This window comes from Electrona antarctica, assembly GCF_951216825.1.
Source record: "Electrona antarctica genome assembly, contig: scaffold_303, whole genome shotgun sequence".
Classification (NCBI taxonomy): domain Eukaryota; kingdom Metazoa; phylum Chordata; class Actinopteri; order Myctophiformes; family Myctophidae; genus Electrona; species Electrona antarctica.
In genome coordinates, this window is record NW_027637857.1 from 63,467 (window position 1) to 75,000 (window position 11,534).

Genomic DNA, 11,534 nt, shown 5'->3' on the forward strand with positions numbered 1-11,534 from the left:
GTATCTAGATGGAGCAAATAAATGACACTAGTAATTATACATGTTTGGCCTCCCTACAATCTCTGTTTTGGCACAAGGCAAGGTTTAAAGGAATGGCTAGACAGGGGTTTCTAGAACTGCACGATGGTGTTTGACAAACCAATGAACACTGTAACCTGCATTCCATTGTTCATCACCTATACTTGGCAAACACACGGCAGCAGAGGATGCAGTACCTTTAGAATTGATGATGGTTCCAAACCATCATTTAGATGGGAACCCCCTTGAACTCCCTCAAGGACCCCTGGGGGTCCCCGGACCCCACTTTTGGAACCACTGTTCTAAATCCTAGTTTCTATGTTATTGGTTCTCAAACCTTTTCATGTCAAGGACCCCCCAAATTATATGAATTTGGGCCGCGGACACCCATCTCAAAATATTTTGTTCCAGGGACCCCCAGAAGCAAAGATTTGAGTTAAAAATGTTCACTTTAAAAAATATATATATATTCAAAGATTTGCACAAATGTTCCAGATTCAAAAATAGCAGATCTACAAGCTCATAGCATGGCACAACGTGACGTGCTATGAGCTTGTATATCTGCTATTTTTGAATAGCCAAAGTATAAAATAATGGTTAAAGGGTTTAAAATCTAAAATGACACGGATGCTTTTCCTGGTTTTAATGGGTTTAAACAAGGCATAATAAACCTTGTGTGGGAGACATAGACTGTCCCAATTATTATGAATGCTGTCGTTTGTTCTAAGACAACAACAGCAACACAACAATCACACCCACCTATTGTCCTGGACTGGCATTCTCCCATTTGGGTCATGCTACCTCTAGGGACCAGATCCTACCACACAACACTTTCCTGCATAAAACAAGCGACAGACCATACGTTTAACTTGCTGTGGATCTGTAGATGATATGCTAGCCAGTAAAACAGTCAAAAGAATTTAAAAAATAAAAGACCCACTGAGATAGATAAATTATGGCTTGTCATAGTTGTCACTGCTGTAGTTAGTTTGTCACACAAACAAACTGAATGCGCCCGTTAAAGATTATTTTAGTTGAGATAACAAATTTCAATGGGTACTTGGGTAGCAGCCTCAAAAGAGAAACAAAAACAGTGTGTGTTGACTAGAATTTGTCATCTATGTACCAGCAGAGTACACTGACATTTCATAACATACGGTACATACATATAAAGTATGTTTATTTTACATGTCTCTAAATAAATCCAGCCTTGCCCTCATTGCGTACAGTACTTTGATAATTGTTTTGTTCAAATGACTCTTCCACACTTCCTAGATCTTCATTTGATTCTCTGATGACCATACAACATAATCCATTAATTAATTAATCACACACCATCTCAAATTACAGTGTTGGCTTTACACCGTTATGAAAATTAAGTTCTTACAATTATTTTTGGCAACAATTCAAAATGAATGTCCTCTCTAGCGAAACATCCACGTGAACCAGTGCCTAAATTCAACAGACTAAAGCCTGATTCATACTTGGTTGCACGACGGTGTCGCATGTCGAGGACAGCCGACATACAAGGTCTGCTAATGAAGGCCTGCTATTCTCGGCCGTTCCCTGCCATTCCCAGCCGTTCTCTGCACACGACAGCGCATGAATTAGGCCTTAGTTAAAACGTCAAAACATTTTGAAGATGGATCACATCCTATACATAGGGTTCACCACATAGGCCTACTGAATGGAATCGTTGAACAATCCCACAGTAGCTTTTCTCTTACAGCTGGGAATGTCAACACGCTCTGGTCTGGGCTGATTCATCCGCAGTAGGCACTTTTTCACCTTTTCTTCACAGGGATTTTCCTCCTGGACCTGAAAGACCGCCGGACGGACCCCTCGAGAGGAGATCATTAGAGTGATCATCCCAATTCAGGATAGCAATTTGATTGCTAGACCTTCCGAGTAAAGGGAAATGTTGCTGACGTGTTCTGCAATGTTAAATTCATGAGGTATTCCAGTTCAGGCATGGGGCTTATTATTCGTCCTTTGGAACATGAATTTCTTTCCACAACCTCTTGTCACGAGTTGTGCCGCCGACGCCCCGCTCACACAGTTCCACCAGATTCAACCCCATTCAGACAACTCGCTAGCTTAGAACGACGTGCTGACGGACATCAATCGCTTTTCCATCTGTCAAACGTCACAACACATCTACCATGTCTGGTCTGAATGGCAACTCCAATTTGAATATCCCACAGAGAGACCTCCTTTCTGCCTCCTTTTGCCATGGCATTTGGTGCGTTACTCTGGCTCTCCTACTAGAGGGCAGTGTCGTACACCTCCTGCTGTAGAATGCGAGTGGGGCCTGCAGAGGGGGCCAGCATGGAGGTGTGGTTGTGCTGATGGAGCATGGGAGCAGCAGGAGGGTGCGGGTGGTCCCACACCAGGTCTCTAATGGAAGGGGGAGTGGACGGCACCGGGGGACCCAAGACCACAGGGGTCTGGCCTCTCAGCTGCTCCCGGACATCCTGCTCCAGACTCGGGGGCACAATCAGTTGATCCTCTGGGTCCTGCTGGGCCGGGGCAGTGAAGTAGCCCGACTTCTTTTTGGGAGCCTCCAGGGCCACCTCGATGGCGTTATGGCTGTCCTGAGGGTAGGGTTGTCATCATGATGACAGTTTAGTTGACCATCAAATGTTTATCTGTCCCTAAATAATCCATTGATGCGAGTAACAATTTAAGTGTTTTTGGCATCAAAATACAGTATAAAAAATACATATATAGTTGAAAATGTCTTTTCAGTTTGCCTAGTAACAGAAAATTACTTTTCTGTTTGATCATTTAATACTTCCAAAGTTTTCAAAAATGGCGGAAATAGATGATCTAAATTATAAGCACATGATGCGATGCATTTCTCCACAGACTAATTTATACAGATGAAATGGAAACAAGTCTGTCATCCCAAATAATTTGCGATGAGGAGATCATGTGATCGAAAGTACCCTACTTTTACTTAAGTAAAATGGTGAGGAATTTCCAATTTCCAATACTTCTACTCCACTACATCACAGAGGCAAATATTGTACTTTTACATTCATTTGAAAACTATTTTTTATTAAAAAGAATATTATTATAATTATTTCAATAACTAGATTATTATTATAAAACATATATTAATTAAACACTTCAGCTCTATACATTTCGGCCATTTGAAAATAGCCGATCTACAAACTCACAGTGAGTGAGCTTCTAGATCTGCTATTTTCAAAATATTTGTATACATTTGAAAACTTGAAATGGGACATTCTGCATAGTGAGCATACTTTCGTACTTTTAATAAAGTACATTTTGAATTCCGAACTTTTACTTGTAACGGAGCAGTTCTACATTGCAGTATTGATACTTTTACTTAAGCAAAACATTTGAGTACTTTCCCCCACACCACTGGGTAATTGTGACAGGGCTACCTGAGGGGCAACCACGGAGCCGTTGGACAGCTTCTTGCCAAAGAGGCTGGACGTGGACGGTGACTTCTTCAGGTCCGACATCTCTCGGCCGCAGACGGCCAGGAGGCAGCCGTTGGTCGCAGACACCACCACGCTGGTCTGCCTGCGCGTCTTACCGTTGGGATAGTCACAACCCCGCTGCTCCATGTCAACGTCTTTGGGGTTCACGGCGGGGGGCCCAGACCGCAGCTGGAACGCACAGCAATGGATGTCAACCTAGATAGATAAAGACAGACAGACAGACAGACAGACCTTTATCGATCCCGCAGGGGAAATTCAGTGGCCAGCAGTTAACTTAAAGCATCCAATTTTTGATGCCGGTTAAAACGCCATCAACAATGAACGATAGCATACGACAGCACACCCTTTACAGTAACCTGCACTACGCAAAAACAAGACACACCCAATCACAGTAATTACAGTATCCCACGCTATGCTTAAACAAATGACACGTAGGTTGCGGAGTTAATTCAGTCAGTCACACTCGAGGGGGTTCATGCCGTGCTCAAAGGCGCATTCTATACTCAAGGGGTTAACATGCTGAATTTCTATGTGGGTGTATCAGTGTTTCCACTCCTAAGCGCAAAACGGTCGACAGCCGCGCACGTCTTAAGCTGTGCGCAGCTTATTTTAAAAACCTGGAAAACCCGGAAAAAGAAGCTGCACACAGCCGAGAACGTGCACGGCTCTTTAGTAAGTCTGGCAGCACCTTATAAGTGTGTGCAAGTCCCACACGTCATTCGCTGATGCGGCAGTCAGCTGACCAATTGGGCGGGCTACTTAAGCTCACTAGTCTGCATGCTCTTCCTGCCTTCCTTCTGCTATGGTTCCCGGTTGTTATGTGATGTTTGCTCCCAGCACCACCGGTGGGCTCTGTTATTTATGCTCCCCATGGGGGATAATGTTTTATGTTGGTGCTTAATCGTGCCGAGCAGGGAGAAAATGCAGCAGAGCCGAACGCCAAGATAAATATCATATGCACACTTGTATTCTCATTCCATAATAAATATTGGTTAAATCTATTCCGTGAGTTGTCTGACTGAACTAGTGTCGTAACGAGATCAACAGAATACTCTGGGATCAGTCCAGTGTCCAACAGTACCTCCACCTCTAGCTTGCTGCCGTTGGAGATCACACCTTCAAGTGGTAATTCGTCGTCGCTGTCCAGCCCGTTGTCAGAGTGGTTACTGGAGAAGGTGGCACTGGAGGGCTGCCGCTGGAACAAGACGGGGTGAGGCCCCCCCGCCCCGGCCGAGCCGGGCACCATGACGCCAGACAGCGTGGTGGTGGCAGCGGGATGCAGGCTGCAGCGTCTCTCTGGGCGGTGCACGGGGCCTGGGGAGGCAGGGTTACTATCATACACTGGTTAAAGAAGGAGCATGTCACCCATTTTAACCCATTTAGGCCTGACGTCGAAATAAAAAAAAAACGTTCGCTCTGAAAGAATATATACCTATTCAAAGATTTGTGCCGCATTTTTACGATTTTTCAAAAATAGCAGACCTACAAGTTCATAGCGCGCCACTCGGTGGCGCGCTATGAGCTTGTAGATCTGCTATTTTTTAATAGCTAAAGCATAAAACTAATTAAAAAACGAACTATAAACACTAACTGAAATTGAAAAACAAAAAAAGTGAAAACTAAATACAAAATTACACTTGTGTGAAGTGAGGGGCGCTCTTGCCATCATATATCATCATACATCACATTCCGTGCTCAGCCAATCAAATCATCATATTCCGTGCTACAAACACACACACACACAAAGCTGTGCATAGGAAAAAAAGTAAAACAACGTTCAAAAAAACGGATTCTAAACTTTACTAACCTTGTGAGGAGGTTTGCTCATCGGAGGCAGTGGAACCTGCTTCGCTGCCCACCTCGGAGGCCGACGTCTCGCTGTTGAACTCGGACACGACGACGGCGGTGCTGCACGAGGGAGTGACTGGCTCGGCAGTGGCGGGGCCGAGAATCATCACGGCGGCCGGTAAGGCGGTGGTGGGGCACGCCGTGGTCGCCCCCCCTCCTCGGGGCTCAGTGCCGGCGGCAGAGAGCGGCGGCTCACAGGTGCAGCTGTCCTCGCCGATGTGCAGAGACACCACCACGGCGCCGATGTTGTCCTTGCAGCCGTAGCTCTGGGCCAGGGAGCAGAGCTTCTTGGCGGCGGCGCGCGGGTCGCGCACGGTCTGAACGGTACGCACGGCCTCGTGGTAGGAGACCCTCTGGAACAGCGCCCGGTTGCCCAGGATCAGGAACTGGTCTTGGGGACAGAGGGGCTCGGTGTGCACCCAGGGCTTGGGCAGCACCCACGGAGAGAGATAAGAGCAGCCCAGCAGGCGCGAGCAACACGTCACTCCGCTCACCTTGTTGTCCTGCAAACATTAAGAACAGAGATGAACATGTAAACATGAGTAGAACACAGTCTAGTACATGTAGGGTTTCATCCTGAAGTGTTGCATCTGGAAAAGTATAAAGAGTTTCCAACCAGTCAATATTTTCATAATGTCTCAAGAAGACGTGTGATTTTTCTATCCTCAAAAAACATTTATAGGCAACTTATTAGTCAGAATCAGAATCAATCTTTATTGTCACATCACATTACAAGTAAGGTGGGTGAAAAACTTGGTTGTGCCTAAAGGCTCCTCATTGCAGTGAAGATAGAGAAAAGAGAGGAGCATAAAGTGCAAAACTCATAATATTATGAGTGTATTATGAGTTGAGCCTTGATGAGATTACTAAACTCTTGTAATGAAGCTGGCTGGTTATGTATAGTCATTCGGTACACTGTAAAAATCACTACACAACTTCTAATTAGAATCAATATCTTACAAATGGTGCAATGCCGTGGTCAGAGGTCAGGAAAGTGTGCTATTGATTGGCACAGAGTTGTAATAGCTGATCTACAAGTTGCATCGCGATGCGCTGTGAGCTTGTAGATGAGCTATCTTCACTATTTTTGAAATTTGCAATAACTAGTACCTCTGTGATGATGGCTTTGGCTAGTTTAACCCTCTCCATCTCCTCGGCACTGCTCTCCAGGCTGAGGACCTTAGAGAGGACTAGAGGCTGGCCGCCTCGGCACAGCACTGCCTGGCAGGTGCCCACGTTAGCCACGGTCAGGCTGAACACGCCTCCTGGCTCCCCTAAAGGCTCGTGGTGGATGTAACACAGCAGGGCAGAGGCTCCCAGCTTCTGCCCAGCCATGCCTAGTTTCCTGTACCATACAAACACACACACACACACACACACACACACACACAAGCTTCAGAGCCCTAAAGCAGCTGTTCGCAACCTATAAATCAACACAGCAGCGGCAGCACAATGATCCGTTTGTTAATTGCAAACACTGTTGATGTACTGATGGCAAATATCGTCTAAATAGTTTTTCAATTCAAATTTACGCAATATATTAGATTGACACAATAGATATGTATTTTGCCTCAGGCCATTTTCACCGTATATTGAAAATAGCAGATTTACAAGCTCACAACATGTCACATTGCGACACGTAAGCTTGTAGATGGTCTATTTTCAAATAGCCAAATACTAAAATAGGTTTAAGTTTAAGATTTAAACACTGTTCCTTATTTTGCTGTGGATGCCCTGAAACCCGGGTCCCCGGAGCCTACTCTGAGAACCAGTGTATTTATTAGATAATCCAACCTGTGTGAGGTGAGAAAGGTATTGCACATGTACACGCTGTCCACACTGGAGTGCTGTAATTCCTCGGATAGCACATCTCCCATGGTGCACTGCAGTAGTCGAGGCACTTCCTCATTGCGGTCACCGTCAAAGATGCCATAAGCTGCCTCTACGCCGCTGTCCCCAAAACGATCCACTACCAGCACAGACACAACCTGTCCACAACACAGCACACACACATTAACACATACATGAACAACTCTGAGGCAAATATTGTACTTTTTACTCCACTACAATTATTTGACAGCTTTAGTTACAACTTACAAGTGACTTTGGAGATTTAGATTATTCATACAAAACATACTTTAACCCATTTAGGCCTGACCTCAAAATTTAAAAAAAAATCTTCTAAATCCTCCAGTTTTCTGAAATAAATATTTTCACGATTTTTCAAAAATAGCAGACCTACAAGCTCGTAGCGCGGCAATCGGTGCCGCGCTACGAGCTTGTAGGTCTGCTATTTTAGACAGACAGACAGACAGACAGTGGCCCCCAAAAATAGCAGACCTACAAGCTCGTAGCGCGGCAATCGGTGCCGCGCTACCGAGCTTGTAGATCTGCTATTTTAGACAGAGATTATATCAATGAACCCTGAGGATGTACAGTAGGCTGTATACTTGTCCTTAATGTAGATGCAGTAATGCTCCTATCTGGTCACCAGAGGCCAGTCTATGGACGGATACTATCATGTTCTCCCTAGTACTATTCAGCATTGGTGTTATGTTAAGGGCCATTCACACTGTGTACTTTAACTACAACTATAATGTCTATAACAAGAGACGTTTTCACGTTTAAAATGTAATTTATAAAAGCTGACTGAATACAATTGTTTAGAATGTATACCAGTGCTTCTGAATTCGGGGTCCGGTGACCCCCAGGGGCCCTTGGGGGTTGTCCAGGGGGTCCCCAGTAAACGTAGGTAATGCAACATCACAATGGTTTGAACACGACTAGACAGCAGCGCAGTCTGTTTTCACGTTTAAAGTGACATTTATAAAAGCTAACTGAGCATAAATGCTTAGAATGTATGCCAGTGCTTCTCAATTTGGGGTCCGGTGACCCCCAGGGGCCCTTGGGGGTTGTCCAGGGGGTCCCCAGTAAACGTAGGTAATGCATCATCACAATGGTTTGAACACGACTAGACAGCAGCGCAGTCTGTTTTCACGTTTAAAGTGACATTTATAAAAGCTAACTGAGCATAAATGCTTAGAATGTATGCCAGTGCTTCTCAATTCGGGGTCCGGTGACCCCCAGGGGCCCTTGGGGGTTTTCCAGGGGGTCCCCAGTAAACGTAGGTAATGCAACATCACAATGGTTTGAACACACAGCAGCGCAGTCTGTTTTCACGTTTAAAATGACATTTATAAAAGCTAACTGAGCATAAATGCTTAGAATGCATGCCAGTGCGTCTCAATTCGGGGTCCGGTGACCCCCAGGGGCCCTTGGGGGATTTCCAGGGGGTCCCCAGTAAACGTAGGTAATGCAACATCACAATGGTTTGCACATGACTAGACAGCAACGCAGTCTGTTTTCACGTTTAAAATGACATTTATAAAAGCTGACTGAATACAAATGTTTAGAATGTATACCAGTGCTTCTCAATTCGGGGTCCGTGGACCCCCTGGGGCCCTTGGGGGATTTCCAGGGGGTCCCCAGTAAACGTAGGTAATGCAACATCACAATGGTTTGAACACGACTAGACAGCAGTGCAGTCTGTTTTCACGTTTAAAGTGACATTTATGAAAGCTAACTGAGCATAAATGCTTAGAATGTATGCCAGTGCTTCTCAATTCGGGGTCCGGTGACCCCCAGGGGCCATTGGAGGTTGTCCAGGGGGTCACCAGTAAACGTAGGTAATGCAACATCACAATGGTTTGAACACGACTAGACAGCAGCGCAGTCTGTTTTCACGTTTAAAGTGACATTTATAAAAGCTAACTGAGCATAAATGCTTAGAATGTATGCCAGTGCTTCTCAATTCGGGGTCCGGTGACCCCCAGGGGCCCTTGGGGGTTGTCCAGGGGGTCCCCAGTAAAAGTAGTTTAATGCGGCATCACAGTGGTTTGAAGCACACGACCAGACAGCAGCACGCAACAGTCTGTTTTCACGTTTAAAATTACATTTATAAAAGCTGACTGAATACAAATGTTTAGAATGTATACCAGTGCTTCTCAATTCAGGGTCCGTGGACCACCAGGGGCCCTTGTGGGATTTCCAGGGGGTCCCCAGTAAACGTTTAAAACACCAAAAGGGGACCTTGCAACAGGTGTGTAGTTGCTAATAAAATGTCTTGACACACATACGCGCGGCGTATGGGGCGGCTGTGGCTCAGGCGGTAGAGCAGGTCGTCCAATGATCCATGGGTCGGCGGTTGGAATCCCGGCTCCTCCTGTCTACATGTCGAAGTGTCCTTGGGCAAGACACGGAACCCCAAATTGCTCCCGATGTGCTGGTTGGTACCTTGCATGGCTTCCGCCGAAATCGGTGTATGAATGGGTGAATGTAATGCACAATCTATGTAAAGCGCCTTGGATAAAGGCGCTATATAAATGCACCATTTACACGCGCGCACACACACACATGTGCGCGTGCGCGCACACACACACATGTGCGCGTGCGCGCACACACACACACACACACACACACACACACACGCACCTCAAAGATTTGAGCCGCATTTTCACGATTTTTCAAAAATAGCAGACCTACAAGCTGCTCTCTGGGGAAATAAAGAACGGAGGTGACTTCATGCAGTGTTGTGTTTTTGGCAGCAAACTCATTTCAGTCCCTTGAATAGTTTTCATTTAGTCACATTTTAGTCACCTGGAATGTTTGAGTGTTTTAATGTGTTGTAGGCAATGCCTCTGTGTGTGTGTGGTGCTGTCATATTATATGTGTAACTCCTCCGAGCACAGACAGACACAAGTGGTTTCCTTGAAACTGATTTATTTGAAGACTTGTGGATCCTCCAAATTCACCGTGAAAACTATAAACAATACAATAAAACAAGCACATTACAATTAACATAAATACGACATGACATGCACAGCATGTAGATGCAAACATTTTACCAAAGTAAAATACAGACAACAAATACCTTGTTGGCTGCGTGCAAATAACAAAGAAGGGAATCTCTTCAGTCTTAGGTCCTTATAACCTTTCTTGTAACTTAGTCTCTTTGTGTGACCAGTGCAAACGGAGCTGCTGCACCCTGCTGCTGCTTGCTGCTTGTGGCTTGATTGCTTACACAAAAAACCTGTGTACCCAATTTATATGAGCAGACCAAACGAGACACGGAACATGACTTTGACTCTTCAAAATAAAAGCATTACAACAACTTGACACAAATACATGAAATAATGTTTTAAACGTAAATGTGACTTAATTATGAACTTCTTCATTATGAACTTGGAGCTTTTAGGAATAAAGCAAACTATATCACCTATAGTGGCAACAGTTACAATATGAATGTGTTTAAATGCCAGTGTAGCTGGTTCACACACACGCACACGCACACACACACACACACACACACACACACACACACACACACACACACAATGCAGCAGGCATTAGACAACCTGACAGCCACCAACCTGGCAACCCTGAATGAGCCAATCAGCTGCCAGTCTCTGGTGTGTGTGTGTGAGAGAGAGAGTCCTCACAAGTACTGTTAAACAAACTCTACCCTAACGTCACGTGAGGGATCTTTGGTGGAATGCATTGACTTGTATATGTTATATGCATTCATATAAGTAGACTGATTGATATTTCTAACTAGCTAGTGTGCTGGTCCAGTGTGCCGGTGGTCTGTGGTTTGATTTTCCTGCAAAAAAACAAGAGGATAAATATCCCCTCAATCCTTGGCTCAGAGTATTCCACGGTGGCTCAGTGGTTCTGGCAGTCGCTTACAGTGCCACGACACGCTGGTTCGTGACAAGTCAAGATTCGTGACCTCGGACAGAGGATTGAGGATAAATCAAAATAAATCATTCTTTACCTTTTAGTCAAGGACTAAGGATAAATCAAAAATAAATCACACTTTAATAAGTCAACTAAATGTACAATTGAAATGTATTTTGGCGGACATAATCCAAAATAATCCACTCTTTTCTCTTTTTAGTCAATTTGTAACAGTCAGCAGTGCCAGTTGGTGCCACAGGGTGGTGCACTGCTCCCTTTTATTTTGCTTTGTGTAGAAGATCTGACGTGCTCCGTTCACATTTGTTTATCATATTAGTGCTGTCTGCCGTGAGACCTGGCTTAATATGGTCAATACTGAATCAATGCTCTATTAGTTGGCTGCCAAATAAACCAGTTTAGTGTCATCACCTGTGTGAAATACCTGGACTGACAACTATT

General features: G+C 44.9%; 1 protein-coding gene across 1 annotated transcript; it reads right to left on the reverse strand.

The window, feature by feature from the left end:
* Positions 1 to 886: 886 nt before the first annotated feature.
* Positions 887 to 9,639, reverse strand: LOC306918607 (PH domain leucine-rich repeat-containing protein phosphatase 2-like; the record flags this gene model as incomplete). The annotated part of the gene is made up of 7 exons (XM_079531499.1): positions 887 to 2,612; positions 3,432 to 3,686; positions 4,573 to 4,805; positions 5,299 to 5,842; positions 6,450 to 6,684; positions 7,134 to 7,327; positions 9,472 to 9,639. The coding sequence occupies 7 exons, from the start codon at positions 9,637 to 9,639 to the stop codon at positions 2,283 to 2,285; spliced, it is 1,959 nt and encodes a 652-aa protein (XP_079387625.1). The 3' UTR covers positions 887 to 2,282.
* Positions 9,640 to 11,534: the final 1,895 nt, after the last annotated feature.